The following is a 22,732-nucleotide window of genomic DNA, read 5'->3' on the forward strand; positions in this document are numbered from 1 at the left end:
TGCCGCAACCATCAAACCTATTACTTCCATGCACTGCGCTATGGAAGGAAGAAGAACAGAATGAAGTACTTGACAAGAGTTTAGAAGTTTTGATTTTCTGGCTTCTGTCAGAAAAATCTTAATTTCTAAGGAGTCTATTATTGTTCCCAAGAAGGGGACTCTTGTTGACGGAGATAGAGAACTTTTCTCTACGTTCACTTTCCACCCGTGAGATCTGAGAAAGGCTAGGACAATGTCCGTATGAGCCTTTGCTTGTGGCAGGGACGACGCTTGAATCAGAATGTCGTCCAAGTAAGGTACTACTGCAATGCCCCTCGGTCTTAGCACCGCTAGAAGGGACCCTAGTACCTTTGTGAAAATTCTTGGGGCAGTGGCTAATCCGAATGGAAGTGCCACGAACTGGTAATGTTTGTCCAGAAAGGCGAACCTTAGGAACTGATGATGTTCCTTGTGGATAGGAATATGTAGATACGCATCCTTTAAATCCACCGTGGTCATGAATTGACCTTCCTGGATGGTAGGAAGAATTGTTCGAATGGTTTCCATCTTGAACGATGGAACCCTGAGAAATTTGTTTAAGATCTTGAGATCCAAGATTGGTCTGAATGTTCCCTCTTTTTTGGGAACTATGAACAGATTGGAGTAGAATCCCATCCCTTGTTCCTTTAATGGAACAGGATGAATCACTCCCATTTTTAACAGGTCTTCTACACAATGTAAGAATGCCTGTTTTTTTATGTGGTCTGAAGACAATTGAGACCTGTGGAATCTTCCCCTTGGGGGTAGCTCCTTGAATTCCAGAAGATAACCTTGGGAGACTATTTCTAGAGCCCAAGGATCCAGAACATCTCTTGCCCATGCCTGAGCGAAGAGAGAAAGTCTGCCCCCCACCAGATCCGGTCCCGGATCGGGGGCCAACATCTCATGCTGTCTTGGTAGCAGTGGCAGGTTTCTTGGCCTGCTTACCTTTGTTCCAGCCTTGCATTGGCCTCCAGGCTGGCTTGGCTTGAGACGTATTACCCTCTTGCTTAGAGGGTGTAGAACTTGAGGCTGGTCCGTTTCTACGAAAAGGACGAAAAACAGAATTTATGTTTACCTGATAAATTACTTTCTCCAACGGTGTGTCCGGTCCACGGCGTCATCCTTACTTGTGGGATATTCTCTTCCCCAACAGGAAATGGCAAAGAGCCCAGCAAAGCTGGTCACATGATCCCTCCTAGGCTCCGCCTACCCCAGTCATTCGACCGACGTTAAGGAGGAATATTTGCATAGGAGAAACCATATGGTACCGTGGTGACTGTAGTTAAAGAAAATAAATTATCAGACCTGATTAAAAAAACCAGGGCGGGCCGTGGACCGGACACACCGTTGGAGAAAGTAATTTATCAGGTAAACATAAATTCTGTTTTCTCCAACATAGGTGTGTCCGGTCCACGGCGTCATCCTTACTTGTGGGAACCAATACCAAAGCTTTAGGACACGGATGAAGGGAGGGAGTAAATCAGGTCACCTAAATGGAAGGCACCACGGTTTGCAAAACCTTTCTCCCAAAAATAGCCTCAGAAGAAGCAAAAATATCAAACTTGTAAAATTTGGTAAAAGTGTGCAGTGAAGACCAAGTCGCTGCCCTACATATCTGATCAACAGAAGCCTCGTTCTTGAAGGCCCATGTGGAAGCCACAGCCCTAGTGGAATGAGCTGTGATTCTTTCGGGAGGCTGCCGTCCGGCAGTCTCGTAAGCCAATCTGATGCTTTTAATCCAAAAAGAGAGAGAGGTAGAAGTTGCTTTTTGACCTCTCCTTTTACCGGAATAGACAACAAACAAGGAAGATGTTTGTCTAAAATCCTTTGTAGCTTCTAAATAGAATTTTAGAGCGCGAACAACATCCAAATTGTGCAACAAACGTTCCTTCTTTGAAACTGGTTTCGGACACAGAGAAGGTACGATAATCTCCTGGTTAATGTTTTTGTTAGAAACAACTTTTGGAAGAAAACCAGGTTTAGTACGTAAAACCACCTTATCTGCATGGAACGCCAGATAAGGAGGAGAACACTGCAGAGCAGATAATTCTGAAACTCTTCTAGCAGAAGAAATTGCAACTAAAACCAAAACTTTCCAAGATAATAACTTAATATCAACGGAATGTAAGGGTTCAAACGGAACCCCCTGAAGAACTGAAAGAACTAAATTGAGACTCCAAGGAGGAGTCAAAGGTTTGTAAACAGGCTTAATTCTAACCAGAGCCTGAACAAAGGCTTGAACATCTGGCACAGCTGCCAGCTTTTTGTGAAGTAACACAGACAAGGCAGAAATCTGTCCCTTCAGGGAACTTGCAGATAATCCTTTTTCCAATCCTTCTTGAAGGAAGGATAGAATCTTAGGAATCTTAACCTTGTCCCAAGGGAATCCTTTAGATTCACACCAACAGATATATTTTTTCCAAATTTTGTGGTAAATCTTTCTAGTTACAGGCTTTCTGGCCTGAACAAGAGTATCGATAACAGAATCTGAGAACCCTCGCTTCGATAAGATCAAGCGTTCAATCTCCAAGCAGTCAGCTGGAGTGAAACCAGGTTCGGATGTTCGAACGGACCCTGAACAAGAAGGTCTCGTCTCAAAGGTAGCTTCCAAGGTGGAGCCGATGACATATTCACCAGATCTGCATACCAAGTCCTGCGTGGCCACGCAGGAGCTATCAAGATCACCGACGCCCTCTCCTGATTGATCCTGGCTACCAGCCTGGGGATGAGAGGAAACGGCGGGAACACATAAGCTAGTTTGAAGGTCCAAGGTGCTACTAGTGCATCCACTAGAGCCGCCTTGGGATCCCTGGATCTGGACCCGTAGCAAGGAACTTTGAAGTTCTGACGAGAGGCCATCAGATCCATGTCTGGAATGCCCCACAGCTGAGTGACTTGGGCAAAGATTTCCGGATGGAGTTCCCACTCCCCCGGATGCAATGTCTGACGACTCAGAAAATCCGCTTCCCAATTTTCCACTCCTGGGATGTGGATAGCGGACAGGTGGCAGGAGTGAGACTCCGCCCATAGAATGATTTTGGTCACTTCTTCCATCGCTAGGGAACTCCTTGTTCCCCCCTGATGGTTGATGTACGCAACAGTTGTCATGTTGTCTGATTGAAACCGTATGAACTTGGCCCTCGCTAGCTGAGGCCAAGCCTTGAGAGCATTGAATATCGCTCTCAGTTCCAGAATATTTATCGGTAGAAGAGATTCTTCCCGAGACCAAAGACCCTGAGCTTTCAGGGATCCCCAGACCGCGCCCCAGCCCATCAGACTGGCGTCGGTCGTGACAATGACCCACTCTGGTCTGCGGAATGTCATCCCTTGTGACAGGTTGTCCAGGGACAGCCACCAACGGAGTGAGTCTCTGGTCCTCTGATTTACTTGTATCTTCGGAGACAAGTCTGTATAATCCCCATTCCACTGACTGAGCATGCACAGTTGTAATGGTCTTAGATGAATGCGCGCAAAAGGAACTATGTCCATTGCCGCTACCATCAACCCGATCACTTCCATGCACTGAGCTATGGAAGGAAGAGGAACGGAATGAAGTATCCGACAAGAGTCTAGAAGCTTTGTTTTTCTGGCCTCTGTCAGAAATATCCTCATTTCTAAGGAGTCTATTATTGTTCCCAAGAAGGGAACCCTTGTTGACGGAGATAGAGAACTCTTTTCCACGTTCACTTTCCATCCGTGAGATCTGAGAAAGGCCAGGACTATGTCCGTGTGAGCCTTTGCTTGAGGAAGGGACGACGCTTGAATCAGAATGTCGTCCAAATAAGGTACTACAGCAATGCCCCTTGGTCTTAGCACAGCTAGAAGGGACCCTAGTACCTTTGTGAAAATCCTTGGAGCAGTGGCTAATCCGAAAGGAAGCGCCACGAACTGGTAATGCTTGTCCAGGAATGCGAACCTTAGGAACCGATGATGTTCCTTGTGGATAGGAATATGTAGATACGCATCCTTTAAATCCACCGTGGTCATGAATTGACCTTCCTGGATGGAAGGAAGAATAGTTCGAATGGTTTCCATCTTGAACGATGGAACCTTGAGAAACTTGTTTAAGATCTTGAGATCTAAGATTGGTCTGAACGTTCCCTCTTTTTTGGGAACTATGAACAGATTGGAGTAGAACCCCATCCCTTGTTCTCTTAATGGAACAGGATGAATCACTCCCATTTTTAACAGGTCTTCTACACAATGTAAGAATGCCTGTCTTTTTATGTGGTCTGAAGACAACTGAGACCTGTGGAACCTCCCCCTTGGGGGAAGCCCCTTGAATTCCAGAAGATAACCTTGGGAGACTATTTCTAGCGCCCAAGGATCCAGAACATCTCTTGCCCAAGCCTGAGCGAAGAGAGAGAGTCTGCCCCCCACCAGATCCGGTCCCGGATCGGGGGCCAACATTTCATGCTGTCTTGGTAGCAGTGGCAGGTTTCTTGGCCTGCTTTCCCTTGTTCCAGCCTTGCATTGGTCTCCAAGCTGGCTTGGCTTGAGAAGTATTACCCTCTTGCTTAGAGGACGTAGCACTTTGGGCTGGTCCGTTTCTACGAAAGGGACGAAAAACATAATTTATGCTTACCTGATAAATTCCTTTCTTCTGTTGTGTGATCAGTCCACGGGTCATCATTACTTCTGGGATATTATCTGCTCCCCTACAGGAAGTGCAAGAGGATTCACCCAGCAGAGTTGCTATATAGCTCCTCCCCTCTACGTCACCTCCAGTCATTCGACCAAAGACCAACGAGAAAGGAGAAGCCAAGGGTGTAGTGGTGACTGAATTATAATTTAAAAAATATTTACCTGCCTTAAAAAAACAGGGCGGGCCGTGGACTGATCACACAACAGAAGAAAGGAATTTATCAGGTAAGCATAAATTATGTTTTCTTCTGTTATGTGTGATCAGTCCACGGGTCATCATTACTTCTGGGATACCAATACCAAAGCAAAAGTACACGGATGACGGGAGGGATAGGCAGGCTCATTATACAGAAGGAACCACTGCCTGAAGAACCTTTCTCCCAAAAATAGCCTCCGAAGAAGCAAAAGTGTCAAATTTGTAAAATTTGGAAAAAGTATGAAGCGAAGACCAAGTTGCAGCCTTGCAAATCTGTTCAACAGAGGCCTCATTCTTAAAGGCCCAAGTGGAAGCCACAGCTCTAGTGGAATGAGCTGTAATTCTTTCAGGAGGCTGCTGTCCAGCAGTCTCATAGGCTAAACGTATTATGCTACGAAGCCAAAAAGAGAGAGAGGTAGCAGAAGCTTTTTGACCTCTCCTCTGTCCAGAATAAACGACAAACAGGGAAGAAGTTTGGCAAAAATCTTTAGTGGCCTGCAAGTAGAACTTGAGGGCACGAACTACATCCAGATTGTGTAGAAGACGTTCCTTCTTTGAAGAAGGATTTGGACACAAGGATGGAACAACAATCTCTTGATTGATATTCCTGTTAGAGACAACCTTAGGTAAGAACCCAGGTTTAGTACGCAGAACTACCTTGTCTGAGTGAAAGATCAGATAAGGAGAATCACAATGTAGGGCTGATAACTCAGAGACTCTTCGAGCCGAGGAAATAGCCATTAAAAATAGAACTTTCCAAGATAACAATTTTATATCAATGGAATGAAGGGGTTCAAACGGAACACCCTGTAAAACGTTAAGAACTAAGTTTAAACTCCATGGCGGAGCAACAGTTTTAAACACAGGCTTGATCCTAGCTAAAGCCTGACAAAAGGCCTGGATGTCTGAATTTTCTGACAGACGCCTGTGCAACAAGATGGACAGAGCTGAGATCTGTCCCCTTAATGAGCTAGCCGATAAACCCTTTTCTAAACCTTCTTGTAGAAAAGACAATATCCTAGGAATCCTAACCTTACTCCAGGAGTAATCTTTGGATTCACACCAGTATAGGTATTTACGCCATATTTTATGGTAAATCTTTCTGGTAACAGGCTTCCTAGCCTGTATCAGGGTATCAATAACCGACTCAGAAAAACCACGTTTTGATAAAATCAAGCGTTCAATTTCCAAGCAGTCAACTTCAGAGAAGTTAGACTTTGATGTTTGAATGGACCCTGAATCAGAAGGTCCTGTCTTAGAGGTAGAGACCAAGGCGGACAGGATGACATGTCCACTAGATCTGCATACCAAGTCCTGCGCGGCCATGCAGGCGCTATTAGAATCACTGATGCTCTCTCCTGTTTGATTTTGGCAATCAATCGAGGAAGCAGCGGGAAGGGTGGAAACACATAAGCCATCCTGAAGTTCCAAGGTGCTGTCAAAGCATCTATCAGAACCGCTCCCGGATCCCTGGATCTGGATCCGTAGCGAGGAAGTTTGGCGTTCTGGCGAGACGCCATGAGATCTATCTCTGGTTTGCCCCAACGTCGAAGTATTTGGGCAAAGACCTCCGGATGAAGTTCCCACTCCCCCGGATGAAGAGTCTGGCGACTCAAGAAATCCGCCTCCCAGTTCTCCACTCCCGGGATGTGGATTGCTGATAGGTGGCAAGAGTGAGACTCTGCCCAGCGAATTATCTTTGATACTTCTATCATTGCTAGGGAGCTTCTTGTCCCTCCCTGATGGTTGATGTAAGCTACAGTCGTGATGTTGTCCGACTGAAACCTGATGAACCCCCGAGTCTTTAACTGGGGCCAAGCTAGAAGGGCATTGAGAACTGCTCTCAATTCCAGAATGTTTATTGGCAGGAGACTTTCCTCCTGACTCCATTGTCCCTGAGCCTTCAGAGAATTCCAGACAGCGCCCCAACCTAGAAGGCTGGCGTCTGTTGTTACAATTGTCCAGTCCGGCCTGCTGAACGGCATCCCCCTGGACAGATGTGGCCGAGAAAGCCACCATAGAAGAGAGTTTCTGGTCTCTTGATCCAGATTCAGAGTGGGGGACAAATCTGAGTAATCCCCATTCCACTGACTCAGCATGCACAATTGCAGCGGTCTGAGATGTAGGCGTGCAAAGGGTACTATGTCCATTGCTGCTACCATTAAGCCGATCACCTCCATGCATTGAGCTACTGACGGGAGTTGAATGGAATGAAGGACACGGCATGCATTTAGAAGCTTTGTTAATCTGTCTTCTGTCAGATAAATCTTCATTTCTACAGAATCTATAAGAGTTCCCAAGAATGGAACTCTTGTGAGAGGCAAGAGAGAACTCTTCTTTTCGTTCACTTTCCATCCATGCGACCTTAGAAATGCCAGAACTAACTCTGTATGAGACTTGGCAGTTTGAAAGCTTGAAGCTTGTATCAGAATGTCGTCTAGGTACGGAGCTACCGAAATTCCTCGCGGTCTCAGAACCGCTAGAAGGGCACCCAGAACCTTTGTGAAGATTCTTGGAGCCGTAGCCAATCCGAATGGAAGGGCTACAAACTGGTAATGCCTGTCTAAGAAGGCAAACCTTAGATACCGGTAATGATCTTTGTGAATCGGTATGTGAAGGTAAGCATCCTTTAAATCCACTGTGGTCATGTACTGACCCTTTTGGATCATGGGTAAAATTGTCCGAATAGTTTCCATTTTGAACGATGGAACTCTTAGGAATTTGTTTAGGATCTTTAAATCCAAGATTGGCCTGAAAGTTCCCTCTTTTTTGGGAACCACAAACAGGTTTGAGTAAAACCCTTGTCCTTGTTCCGACCGCGGAACCGGATGGATCACTCCCATTAATAATAGATCTTGTACACAGCGTAGAAACGCGTCTTTCTTTATTTGGTTTGTTGACAACCTTGACAGATGAAATCTCCCTCTTGGGGGAGATAATTTGAAGTCTAGAAGGTATCCCTGAGATATGATCTCTAGCGCCCAGGGATCCTGGACATCTCTTGCCCAAGCCTGGGCGAAGAGAGAGAGTCTGCCCCCCACTAGATCCGGTCCCGGATCGGGGGCCCTCGGTTCATGCTGTCTTAGGGGCAGCAGCAGGTTTTCTGGCCTGCTTGCCCTTATTCCAGGACTGGTTAGGTTTCCAGCCTTGTCTGTAACGAGCAACAGCTCCTTCCTGTTTTGGTGCAGTGGAAGTTGATGCTGCACCTGCTTTGAAATTCCGAAAGGGACGAAAATTAGACTGTCTAGCCTTAGCTTTGGCTTTGTCTTGAGGTAGAGCGTGGCCCTTACCTCCTGTAATGTCAGCGATAATTTCTTTCAAACCGGGCCCAAATAAAGTTTGCCCCTTGAAAGGTATATTAAGTAATTTGGACTTAGAAGTTACATCAGCCGACCAGGATTTTAACCACAGCGCCCTACGTGCCTGAATGGCGAATCCTGAATTCTTAGCCGTAAGTTTGGTTAAATGTACTACGGCCTCCGAAATGAATGAATTAGCTAGTTTAAGGACTCTAAGCCTGTCCGTAATGTCGTCCAGCGTAGCGGAACTAAGGTTCTCTTCCAGAGACTCAATCCAAAATGCTGCCGCAGCCGTAATCGGCGCGATGCATGCAAGGGGTTGCAATATAAAACCTTGTTGAACAAACATTTTCTTAAGGTAACCCTCTAATTTTTTATCCATAGGATCTGAAAAAGCACAGCTATCCTCCACCGGGATAGTGGTACGCTTAGCTAAAGTAGAGACTGCTCCCTCCACCTTAGGGACCGTTTGCCATAAGTCCCGTGTGGTGGCGTCTATTGGAAACATCTTTCTAAATATTGGAGGGGGTGAGAACGGCACACCGGGTCTATCCCACTCCTTGGTAACAATTTCAGTTAATCTCTTAGGTATAGGAAAAACGTCAGTACTCGCCGGTACCGCAAAGTATTTATCCAACCTACACATTTTCTCTGGTATTGCAACAGTGTTACAATCGTTAAGAGCCGCTAAGACCTCCCCTAGTAATACACGGAGGTTTTCCAATTTAAATTTAAAATTTGAAATATCTGAATCCAATCTGCTTGGATCAGAACCGTCACCTACAGAATGAAGCTCTCCGTCCTCATGCTCTGCAAGCTGTGACGCAGTATCAGACATGGCCCTAGAATTATCAGCGCACTCTGTTCTCACCCCAGAGTGATCACGCTTGCCTCTTAGTTCTGGTAACTTAGCCAAAACTTCAGTCATAACAGTAGCCATATCTTGTAATGTTATCTGTAATGGCTGCCCAGATGTACTAGGCGCCATAATATCACGCACCTCCCGGGCGGGAGACGCAGGTACTGACACGTGAGGCGAGTTAGACGGCATAACTCTCCCCTCGCTGTTTGGTGAAATTTGTTCAATTTGTACAGATTGGCTTTTATTTAAAGTAGCATCAATACAGTTAGTACATAAATTTCTATTGGGCTCCACCTTGGCATTGGAACAAATGACACAGGTATCTTCCTCTGAATCAGACATGTTTAACACACTAGCAATAAACATGCAACTTGGTTACAATCTTATTTAACAAAAACGTACTGTGCCTCAAGAAGCACTAAACGATTAAATGACAGTTGAAATAATGAACTGAAAAACAGTTATAGCATCACTCTTTAAAAACAACACAACTTGTTAGCAAAGGTTTGTTCCCATTAGTAAAGTAACACTAATTAAATTTTAAACATAAAAATCACAGCAACGTTTTAAAACACAGTCACTACATAAGTCTCACAGCTCTGCTGAGAGAATCTACCTCCCTTCAAAGAAGTTTGAAGACCCCTGAGTTCTGTTAGAGCTGAACCGGATCATGCAGAAAATACAAGAGTAACTGACTGGAAATTTTTGATGCGTAGCAAAGAGCGCCAAAAACGGCCCCTCCCCCTCACACACAGCAGTGAGAGAGAAACGAAACTGTCATAATCAAAACAAGCAAACTGCCAAGTGGAAAAATAATGCCCAAATATTTATTCACTCAGTACCTCAGAAATGCAAACGATTCTACATTCCAGCAAAAACGTTTAACATGAATTAAATACCTATAAAAAGGTTTAATGTACTTTTACAGAGTAATTCCGGTGAAATACCATCCCCAGAATACTGAAGTGTAGAGTATACATACATGTCATTATAACGGTATGGCAGGATTTTCTCATCAATTCCATTCAGAAAATAAAAACTGCTACATACCTCAATGCAGATTCAACTGCCCGCTGTCCCCTGATCTGAAGCTTTTACCTCCCTCAGATGGCCGAGAAACAGCAATATGATCTTAACTACTCCGGTTAAAATCATAAGAAAAACTCTGGTAGATTCTTCTTCAAACTCTGCCAGAGAAGTAATAACACGCTCCGGTGCTATTGTAAAATAACAAACTTTTGATTGAAGTTATAAAAACTAAGTATAATCACCATAGTCCTCTCACACCTCCTATCTAGTCTTTGGGTGCAAGAGAATGACTGGAGGTGACGTAGAGGGGAGGAGCTATATAGCAACTCTGCTGGGTGAATCCTCTTGCACTTCCTGTAGGGGAGCAGATAATATCCCAGAAGTAATGATGACCCGTGGACTGATCACACATAACAGAAGAAATTAGGTTTATTTTTTGCCTTGAAAGGCCGATCCTGAGGAAGGGCGTGGCCCTTACCCCCAGTGATATCAGAGATAATCTCTTTCAAGTCAGGGCCAAACAGCGTTTTCCCCTTGAAAGGAATGTTAAGTAGCTTGTTCTTGGAAGACGCATCAGCCGACCAAGATTTCAACCAAAGCGCTCTGCGCGCCACAATAGCAAACCCAGAATTCTTAGCCGCTAACCTAGCCAATTGCAAGGTGGCGTCTAGGGTAAAAGAATTAGCCAATTTGAGAGCATTGATTCTGTCCATAATCTCCTCATAAGGAGGAGAATCACTATCGACCGCCTTTATCAGCTCATCGAACCAGAAACATGCGGCTGTAGCGACAGGGACAACGCATGAAATTGGTTGTAGAAGGTAACCCTGCTGAACAAACATCTTTTTAAGCAAACCTTCTAATTTTTTATCCATAGGATCTTTGAAAGCACAACTATCCTCTATGGGTATAGTGGTGCGTTTGTTTAAAGTGGAAACCGCTCCCTCGACCTTGGGGACTGTCTGCCATAAGTCCTTTCTGGGGTCGACCATAGGAAACAATTTTTTAAATATGGGGGGAGGGACGAAAGGAATACCGGGCCTTTCCCATTCTTTATTAACAATGTCCGCCACCCGCTTGGGTATAGGAAAAGCTTCTGGGAGCCCCGGCACCTCTAGGAACTTGTCCATTTTACATAGTTTCTCTGGGATGACCAACTTGTCACAATCATCCAGAGTGGATAATACCTCCTTAAGCAGAATGCGGAGATGTTCCAACTTAAATTTAAATGTAATCACATCAGGTTCAGCATGTTGAGAAATGTTCCCTGAATCAGTAATTTCTCCCTCAGACAAAACCTCCCTGGCCCCATCAGACTGGGTTAGGGGCCCTTCAGAAACATTATTATCAGCGTCGTCATGCTCTTCAGTATCTAAAACAGAGCAGTCGCGCTTACGCTGATAAGTGTTCATTTTGGCTAAAATGTTTTTGACAGAATTATCCATTACAGCCGTTAATTGTTGCATAGTAAGGAGTATTGGCGCGCTAGATGTACTAGGGGCCTCCTGAGTGGGCAAGACTCGTGTAGACGAAGGAGGGAATGATGCAGTACCATGCTTACTCCCCTCACTTGAGGAATCATCTTGGGCATCATTGTCATTGTCACATAAATCACATTTATTTAAATGAATAGGAATTCTGGCTTCCCCACATTCAGAACACAGTCTATCTGGTAGTTCAGACATGTTAAACAGGCATAAACTTGATAACAAAGTACAAAAAACGTTTTAAAATAAAACCGTTACTGTCACTTTAAATTTTAAACTGAACACACTTTATTACTGCAATTGCGAAAAAACATGAAGGAATTGTTCAAAATTCACCAAATTTTCACCACAGTGTCTTAAAGCCTTAAAAGTATTGCACACCAAATTTGGAAGCTTTAACCCTTAAAATAACGGAACCGGAGCCGTTTTGAACTTTAACCCCTTTACAGTCCCTGGTATCTGCTTTGCTGAGACCCAACCAAGCCCAAAGGGGAATACGATACCAAATGACGCCTTCAGAAAGTCTTTTCTAAGTATCAGAGCTCCTCTCACATGCGACTGCATGCCATGCCTCTCAAAAACAAGTGCGCAACACCGGCGCGAAAATGAGGCTCTGCCTATGCTTTGGGAAAGCCCCTAAAGAATAAGGTGTCTAAAACAGTGCCTGCCGATATTATTATATCAAAATACCCAAATAAAATGATTCCTCAAGGCTAAATATGTGTTAATAATGAATCGATTTAGCCCAGAAAAAGTCTACAGTCTTAATAAGCCCTTGTGAAGCCCTTATTTACGATCGTAATAAACATGGCTTACCGGATCCCATAGGGAAAATGACAGCTTCCAGCATTACATCGTCTTGTTAGAATGTGTCATACCTCAAGCAGCAAGAGACTGCTCACTGTTCCCCCAACTGAAGTTAATTGCTCTCAACAGTCCTGTGTGGAACAGCCATGGATTTTAGTGACGGTTGCTAAAATCATTTTCCTCATACAAACAGAAATCTTCATCTCTTTTCTGTTTCTGAGTAAATAGTACATACCAGCACTATTTCAAAATAACAAACTCTTGATTGAATAATAAAAACTACAGTTAAACACTAAAAAACTCTAAGCCATCTCCGTGGAGATGTTGCCTGTACAACGGCAAAGAGAATGACTGGGGTAGGCGGAGCCTAGGAGGGATCATGTGACCAGCTTTGCTGGGCTCTTTGCCATTTCCTGTTGGGGAAGAGAATATCCCACAAGTAAGGATGACGCCGTGGACCGGACACACCTATGTTGGAGAAATTAGGCTTATTTTTAGCCTTGAAAGACCTATCCTGAGGAAGGGCATGGCCCTTTCCCCCAGTGATATCTGAAATAATCTCTTTCAAGTCAGGGCCAAACAGCGTTTTCCCCTTGAAAGGAATATTAAGCAATTTGTTCTTGGATGACGCATCCGCTGACCAAGACTTTAGCCATAGCGCTCTGCGCGCCACAATAGCAAACCCTGAATTTTTCGCCGCTAATCTAGCTAGTTGCAGGGTAGCGTCTAGAGTAAAAGAATTAGCCAATTTAAGAGCACGAATTCTGTCCATAATCTCCTCATAAGAGGTAACCTTATCCAGCGACTTTTCTAGTTCATCAAACCAGAAAGACGCTGCTGTAGTAACAGGAACAATGCATGAAATTGGCTGTAGAAGGTAACCTTGCTGAACAAACATCTTTTTAAGCAAACCTTCTAACTTTTTATCCATAGGATCTTTGAAAGCACAACTATCTTCTATAGGGATAGTGGTGCGTTTGTTTAAGGTAGAAACCGCCCCCTCGACCTTAGGGACTGTCTGCCATAAGTCCTTTCTGGGGTCGACTATAGGAAACAATTTCTTAAAGATAGGGGGAGGGACAAAAGGTATACCGGGCCTTTCCCATTCTTTGTTTACAATATCCGCCACCCGCTTGGGTATAGGAAAAGCTTCGGGGGGCACCGGGACCTCTAGGAACTTGTCCATCTTACATAATTTCTCTGGAACGACCAAATTGTCACAATCATCCAGAGTAGATAACACCTCCTTAAGCACAGCGCGGAGATGTTCCAATTTAAATTTGAACGTAATAACATCAGGTTCAGCTTGTTGAGAAATTTTTCCTGAATCTGAAATTTCTCCCTCAGACAAAACCTCCCTAGCCCCTTCAGACTGGTGTAAGGGCATGTCAGAACCATTATCATCTACGCCCTCATGCTCTACAGTATCTAAAACAGAGCAGTCGCGCTTTCGCTGATAAGTGGGCATTTTGGCTAAAATGTTTTTAATAGAATTATCCATTACAGCCGTTAATTGTTGCATAGTAAGAAGAATAGGCGCACTAGATGTACTAGGGGCCTCTTGTGTGGGCAAGACTGGTGTAGACACATAAGGGGATGATGCAGTACCATGCTTACTCCCCTCACTAGAGGAATCATCTTGGGCATCATTTTCACTATCACATGCATCACATATATTTAAATGAGAAGGAACTTTGGCTTCCTGACATACAGAACATAGTCTATCTGATGGTACAGACATGTTAAACAGGCATAAACTTGACAACAAAGTACAAAAAACGTTTTAAAATAAAACCGTTACTGTCACTTTAAATTTTAAACTGAACACACTTTATTACTGAATATGCGAAAAAGTATGAAGGAATTGTCCAAAATTCACCACAGTGTCATAAAGCCTTGAAAGTATTGCACACCAAATTTGAAAGTTTTAACTCTTAAAATAACGGAACCGGAGCCGTTTTTACGTTTAAACCCTATACAGTCCCTGGTATCTGCTTTGCTGAGACCCAACCAAGCCCAGAGGGGAATACGATACCAAATGACGCCTTCAGCACGCTTTTTCAATGTATCAGAGCTCCTCACACATGCATCTGCATGCTTTGACTCCCAAAAACAACTGCGCATTAGTGGCGCGAAACTGAGGCTCTGCCTAAGAGTAGAGAAGGCCCCCAGTGAAAAAGGTGTCCAAAACAGTGCCTGCCGTTTTTATTATCAACATTCCCAGATAAAAACAACTCCTCAGAGTAATAAACCATTAAACATGCTTATAAAACAAACGTTTTAGCCCAGAAAAATGTCTACCAGTCTTTAAAGCCCTTGTGAAGCCCTTTATAAATTGTTATTAAAATGGCTTACCGGATCCCATAGGGAAAATGACAGCTTCCCGCATTACCAAGTCTTGTTAGAAATGTGTCATACTTCAAGCAGTAAAAGTCTGCACACTGTTCCCCCAACTGAAGTTACTTCATCTCAACAGTCCTGTGTGGAACAGCCATCGATTTTAGTAACGGTTGCTAAAATCATCTCCCTCTTACAAACAGAAATCTTCATCTCTATTCTGTTTCAGAGTAAATAGTACATACCAGCACTATTTTAAAATAACAAACTCTTGATTGAAGCAATAAAACTACATTTAAACACCAAAAAACTCTAAGCCATCTCCGTGGAGATGTTGCCTGTACAACGGCAAAGAGAATGACAGGGGAAGGCGGAGCCTAGGGGGGATCATGTGACCAGCTTTGCTGGGCTCTTTGCCATTTCCTGTTGGGGAAGAGAATATCCCACAAGTAAGGATGACGCCGTGGACCGGACACACCTATGTTGGAGAAAGTTAGCTTATCTTCCGGATGTTCAGTCTTTTGTTCAGGCCCTGGTCAGAATCAGAATTGTGTTTAAATCAGTTGCTCCTCTTTGGAGCCTTAACTGGTTCTTTGTGTTCTTCAACAGGCTCAGTTTGAGCCTATGCTTTCTGTTGATATTACATTTTTATCTTGGAAAGTTTTGCTTTTTAAGGCTATTTCTTCTGCTCGTAGAGTTTCAGAATTATCTGCCTTACAGTGTAACCCCTTTTCTTATTTTTCATGCGGATAAGGCTCTTCTTCGTGACCGCAATATTAATCAGGAGATCATAATTCCTTCTTTTTGCCCTATCCCTTCTTCTCTGAAGAAACGTTTGCTACACAACCTGGATGTGGTGCGTGCCTTAAAGTTCTATCTCCAGACTATAAAAGATTTTTGACAATCTTCTTCCTTTTTTGTGGTATACACTGGTAGACGCAAGTATCAAAGAGCTCCTACAACTTCTCTTTCCTTTTGGCTGAGGAGTGTCATTCGTTTAGCTTATGAGGAAGCTGGTCAGCAGCCTCCTGAGAGGATTACATCTCTCTCTTCCAGGCCTGTCTTTTCTTCTTGGGCTTTTAAGAACGAAGCATACATGGTACAAATTTATAAGGTGACTACTTTGTCCTCTTTGCATACTTTTTCAAAATTTGTCAAGATTGATGTTTTTGCCTCAGCTTCTTTTGGGAGAAAAGTGCTTAGAGTGGTGGTGCCTTCAGTTTAGGTCCGCCTGCCTTTAGTTCTCCCTCCCTATACATTCTGTGTCCTCTCTCGCTTGGGTATTGGATTCCCAACAGTAATGAATGGAATCGTGGTCTCTCGATGCCATTGGAAAAAAAACAAAATTTATGCTTACCTGATAAATTACTTTCTTTCCTGGCATGGAGAGTCCACGGCCCGCCCCTATTTAATTTAAGGCAGCATTTTTTCCTTATCTTCTGGCATCTATACACCCATAGTGTTTCTCCTACTTTTTCCGTAATTCCTTCGAACTAAATGACTGGGGGAGTATGGGAAATGGGAGGGATACTTATACTTTGGCTGAGGTGTCTTTGCCTCCTCCTAGTGGCCAGGTAAAGAACAGTAAAGAATGGAATCATGGACTCTCCATACCAGGAAAGAAAATAATTTATCAGTTAAGCATATATTTTGTTTTTACAGAAAAGCAAGAGGTGTTTAATGTCCATTTAATTGAGTACACATGCAATTATAAAAACATGATACCATAATTACACAGGAGCTCTATTCCTGCAATGATAAATGCAGAAGGTTTCCACAGTTCAAACAACCAAAACATTACCTTATATCCTATATCAGGCAGTGCACTGGAGTCCCAGTGTGAGGGGTAGACTCCGGTTTCTTTAGAAGAAATAGCCGTGGTTGCGTTGGAACTACAATATAAATAGAGAATTATGATTATCAGTTGTGATAGCAAAGAAGAACAAAAAGAGAAGGCGCCACAATGGTGCAATATTATTCAGATGCGTGAGAGGTATGTACAAGAGTAATCACATTATACTCACACTCTGCAGAGCACTTATATATGTGTGTATGTATGAATGGTTATACATGTGTATGTGCGATATGTATGTATGTGTATACATGTGTATGTGCGTGTACATATGTGTGTGTGTATGTAAGTATGTGTATACATGTGTATGTGCGTGTGTGTGTATGTAAGTATGTGTATACATGTGTATGTGCGTGTACATATGTATGTGTATGTATGTATATACATGTGTATGTGTGTGTACACATGTATGTATGTGTGTATGTAAGTATGTGTATACATGTGTATGTGCGTGTACATATGTATGTATGTATGTGTGTATGTAAGTATGTGTATACATGTGTATGTGCGTGTACATATGTATGTGTATACATGTGTATATACATATGTATGTGTGTGTATGTAAGTATCTGTATACATGTGTATGTGCGTGTACATATGTATGTATGTAAGTATGTGTATACATGTGTATGTGCGTGTACATATGTATGTATATGTAAGTATGTGTATACATGTGTATGTGCGTGTACATATGTATGTGTGTGTATGTAAGTATGTGTATACATGTGTATGTGCGTGTACATATGTATGTGTGTGTATGTAAGTATGTGTATACATGTGTATGTGTGTGTACATATGTATGTGTGTGTATGTAAGTATGTGTATACATGTGTATGTGCGTGTACATATGTATGTATGTAAGTATGTGTATACATGTGTATGTGTGTGTACATATGTATGTATGTGTATGTAAGTATGTGTATACATGTGTATGTGCATGTACATATGTATGTATGTGTATGTAAGTATGTGCGTGTACATAAGTATGTAAGTATGTGTGTGTACATAAGTATGTATGTGTATGTAAGTATGTGTATACATGTATGTGCGTGTACATAAGTATGTATGTGTGTGTATGTATATGTAAGTATGTGCGTATACATATGTATGTATGTGAATGTATGTGTATACATGTGTATGTGCGTGTACATATGTATGTATATGTAAGTATGTGTATACATGTGTATGTGCGTGTACATATGTATGTGTGTGTATGTAAGTATCTGTATACATGTGTATGTGCGTGTACATATGTATGTATGTGTATGTATGTGTATACATGTGTATGTGCATGTACATATGTATGTATATGTAAGTATGTGTATACATGTGTATGTGCGTGTACATATGTATGTGTGTATGTAAGTATGTGTATACATGTGTATGTGCGTGTACATATGTATGTGTGTGTATGTAAGTATGTGTATACATGTGTATGTGCGTGTACATATGTATGTGTGTGTATGTAAGTATGTGTATACATGTGTATGTGCGTGTACATATGTATGTATGTGTATGTAAGTATGTGTATACATGTGTATGTGCGTGTACATATGTATGTATGTGTATGTATGTGTATACATGTGTATGTATGTGTATACATGTGTATGCGTGTGTACATATGTATGTATGTGTATACATGTGTATGTGCGTGTACATATGTATGTATGTGTATGTAAGTAAGTATGTGCATGTACATAAGTATGTATGTGTGTGTATGTATGTATATGTAAGTATGTGTGTGTACATAAGTATGTATGTGTATGTAAGTATGTGTATACATGTATGTGCGTGTACATATGTATGTGTATGTAAGTATGTGCGTGTACATAAGTATGTATGTGTGTGTATGTATATGTAAGTATGTGTGTGTACATATGTATGTATGTGAATGTATGTGTATACATGTGTATGTGCGTGTACATATGTATGTATATGTAAGTATGTGTATACATGTGTATGTGCATGTACATATGTATGTGTGTGTGTGTATGTAAGTATCTGTATACATGTGTATGTGCGTGTACATATGTATGTATGTGTATGTAAGTATGTGTATACATGTGTATGTGCATGTACATATGTATGTATATGTAAGTATGTGTATACATGTGTATGTGTGTGTACATATGTACAGTTGTGCTCATAAGTTCACATACCCTGGCAGAATTTATGATTTCCTGGCCATTTTTCAGAGAATATGAATGATAACACAAAAACTTTTATTTCACTCATGGTTAGTGTTTGGCTGAAGCCATTTATTATCAATCAACTGTGTTTACTCTGTTTAAATCATAACGACAACAGAAACTACCCAAATGACCCTCATAAAAAGTTTACATACCCTGGTGATTTTGGCCTGATGCACACAAGTTGACACAAAGGGGGTTGAATGGCTATTAAAGGTAACCATCCTCACCTGTGATCTGTTTGCTTGTAATTAGTGTGTGTGTATAAAAGGTCAATGAGTTTCTGGACTCTTGACTGACCCTTGCATCTTTCATCCAGTGCTGCACTGACGATTCTAGATTCTGAGTCATGGGGAAAGCAAAAGAATTGTCAAATGATCTGCGGGAAAGGGTAGTTGAACTGTATAAAACAGGAAAGGGATATAAAAAGATACACAAAGTCATTTGGAGTGATGAGACCAAAATTGAGTTTTTGGCCACAACCATAAACGCTACATTTGGAGAGGAGTCAACAAGGCCTATGATGAAAGGTACACCATTCCTACTGTGAAACACGGAGGCGAATCGCTGATGTTTTGGGGATGTGTGAGCTACAAATGCACAGGAAATTTGGTCAGAATTGATAGCAAGATGAATGCAGTATGTTATCAAACGCCTCATTTTCCACTTCTTGATTAGAGTTTGAAGACTGCTGATTTGCATTCTCAATGCCTTGGATATCTTTTTATATCCCTTTCCTGTTTTATACAGTTCAACTACCTTTTCCCGCAGATCCTTTGACAATTCTTTTGCTTTCCCCACTGGATGAAAGATGCAAGGGTCTGTCAGGAGTCCAGAAACTCATTGACCTTTTATACACACACATCAATTACAAGCAAACAGATCACAGGTGAGGATGGTTACCTTTAATAGCCATTCAAACCCCTTTGTGTCAACTTGTGTGCATGTTATCAGGCCAAAATCACCAGGGTATGTAAACTTTTCATCAGGGTCATTTGGGTAGTTTCTGTTGTCATTGTGATTTAAAAAGAGTAAACACAGTTGATTGATAATAAATAGCTTCAGCCAAACGCTAACCTTGAGTGAAAGAAAAGTTTTTGTGCTATCATTCATATTCTCTGAAAAATGGCCAAGAAATCATAAATTCTGCCAGGGTATGTAAACTTATGAGCACAACTGTATGTATGTGTATGTAAGTATGTGTATACATGTGTATGTGCGTGTACATATGTATGTGTGTGTATGTAAGTATGTGTATACATGTGTATGTAAGTATGTGTATACATGTGTATGTGTGTGTACATATGTATGAATGTATGTGTATACATGTGTATGTGTGTGTACATATGTATGTACTGTATATGTACACTACTGTGCAAAAGTTTTAGGCAGTTGTTAAGTAAGAAAGCTTTCAAAAATAGATATGTTAATAGTTTTTTTTTTTTTAATCAATTAATGAAATGCAATGTGAGTGAACAGAAAAATAAAAAAATTGAATCAATATTTGATGTGACCACCCTTTGCCTTCAAAACAGAAACAATTCTTCTAGGTACACTAGGAAAAATACCATGTCAGATAATTTCCGCATTTAAATATCTTACGTATTTAAGTCACGCCTCTACAAACACAATTTGCGTGCTTTATATGATGTTATACGAGTTAGGACTAATACACAAACCATAAGTAGGATATGTGCAAGTAGATCGTATTTTCATTGGCTAATAACCCTTGAATGGGTGTGTGATTGTATTGAATTGTGATTGCACACATAGTAGGATATTAGGAACATGTTTTTACTTAGCAGTGCTGCACCACTTGAGAGTATAACGGCTTTATTACATTTCTCCAGAGAAGTTTGGTCAATATCTGTTCTGCACTAGGAGGCACCTTCTGTTTATTTTAAAAATATATTTCATTTGGATATAATATTAGAAGAGATGCAGGTGTGTTGGAAGAACTACAACATGTGATCTATTAAGGACATATGATACAATATATGTTTCCTTCTGTATTAACATAAAGGCATTAGATTGCTTTGGCCCACGTATTGTCCGAATTTGATTCAAACTTTGGAATTTTATTGTTGTATGATTATATAAATATCTCATGGCATTTACTGTTCCTTTAAATATTGAGAATTTGGGTTGTGATCAGAAAAAAAACAGGACTGGCACTTTTCACCAAAATAATAACCAAGAAAATGGCTAATTGTGTTGAAACTGAAAATGACTCACTGGCAGCTAATAAATTCCGATAATTAGCAAACTAGAAATTATGATCAACTCCAATATGTTTCACTCTTTTCCAAAATAGAGTCAACACACATATGAATCCTCATTGGATGTCTCCGTTTTAAAATCAGTGGTCACATGACACTATGGATATCATGCAGGTAGTTTAAACATGGTTATATTATAATCTGCTAAGCACTTGCTATGAAGTATGAGGATTAATAATGAAACACTGCATCTCTCCTTGTCAAACACTTGAGAGCTCTCACTGGAAAGAGAAAAGTGTATGTTTAATGATTGGTAACATAAAACTCAAAATTTACTGAGAGTATGAAAAAATGAGAATTGTTAACTAACTGGACACTAGACGTGCACAGATTAAACAAAAATAATTTTGGATGAATCATTTGTCATGACAAAAAGTCACTGTTTTAGTTACTGTAGTAGGGAAGAATTAGCATTTGCATCCCTTGAGAACAAAAATGTGTTCAGATAGCCATGAGTGTGATTACCTTCGTCTAAGCTGGCGCACGTCATCCAAAGAGCGATACTGTGGTCTCCTGCGTACCTCTCTCTGAGTCTTGTATACAAGGTTCCTCTGCACCATTTCTAATAAGAAAAGTGAAAACACACTCGTATATAACAAAGCTCAGTGTCAGAAGCAGAGGAAATATGTTACATTCACTAAAGAGTTGTACGAACATCACATCACAAGAAAAAAAAAGGTCACAAATAGACACCGACATAAGCTAGGTCATACTGTATATGCAATATACACACAATTCTGTGTGTGACATCATATAGCAAATGTGTGACTATATTTAAAGGGACATAAACAACCGCTCAAAATATTTCATCATTCAGCTATATCTTGCAATTGTACGCAACTTTCCGATTTACCTCTATTATCAAATTTGTTTTGTTCTCTTGGTATTCTTTGTTGTAAAGCATACCTAGGTAGGCTCAAGAGCAGCAATGCACTGCTGTGAACTAGCTAATGATTGGTGGCTGCACTTATATGCCTATTGTCATGGGCTCACCTGTGTTCAGCTAGCTCCCGGTAGTGCACAACTGCACCTTCGACATAGGATACCAAGATAATAAAGCAAATTTGATAATAGAAGTAAATTCGAAAGTTGTTTAAAAACAAAATTTATACTTACCTGATAAATGTATTTATTTCTTGACACGGTGAGTCCACGTAATCATCAATTACTGTTGGGAATATCACTCTTGGCCAGCAGGATGAGGCAGAGAGCACCACAGCAAAGCTGTTAAGTATCACTTCCCTTCCCACAAACCCCAGTCATTTGACCGAAGAAAAAGGAGAGAAAGGAAATAACACAAGGTGCAGAGGTGGTTGAGATTTATATTAAAAAAACTGTCTGAAAAACAGGGAGGGCTCTGGACTCACTGTGTCAAAAAATAAATAAATTTATCAGGCAAGTATAAACTTTGTTTTCTTTCTTAAGACACGGTGAGTCCACGGAATCATCAATTACTGTTGGGAATCAATACCCAAGCTAGAGGACACAGATGATTAGGGAGGGCAAGACAGGTAACCTAAACAGAAGGCACCACCGCTTACAGAACCTTTCTCCCAAAAGAACCTGAGCCGAGGCAAAAATATCAAATGTATAGAATTTAGAAAAGTCACAACCTTACAAATCTGTTCTACAAATGCCTCATTCTTGAAGGTCCAAGAAGAAGAAACAGCCCTAGTGGAATGAGCTGTTATTCTCTCAGGAGGCTGCTGTCCAGCGGTTTCATATGTCAA

The 22,732-nt window shown here is 41.5% G+C and overlaps 1 protein-coding gene across 2 annotated transcripts in view; it reads right to left on the bottom strand.

Annotated features, from left to right (window-relative positions):
- LOC128664166 (protein mono-ADP-ribosyltransferase PARP12) overlaps positions 1 to 22,732 on the bottom strand; it is a 380,066-nt gene that overhangs the window by 86,820 nt on the left and 270,514 nt on the right. For both annotated transcript variants that reach the window (XM_053718923.1, XM_053718922.1), the window contains exons 10-11: positions 21,468 to 21,564; positions 16,484 to 16,574 (exon numbers count right to left, since the gene is read on the bottom strand). In XM_053718923.1, coding sequence (XP_053574898.1) covers positions 16,484 to 16,574; positions 21,468 to 21,564 — 188 coding nt within the window. The remainder of the gene's footprint in view (positions 1 to 16,483; positions 16,575 to 21,467; positions 21,565 to 22,732) is intronic.

Source organism: Bombina bombina, chromosome 6 (assembly GCF_027579735.1).
Source record: "Bombina bombina isolate aBomBom1 chromosome 6, aBomBom1.pri, whole genome shotgun sequence".
In the NCBI taxonomy this organism is placed as follows: Eukaryota; Metazoa; Chordata; class Amphibia; order Anura; family Bombinatoridae; genus Bombina; species Bombina bombina.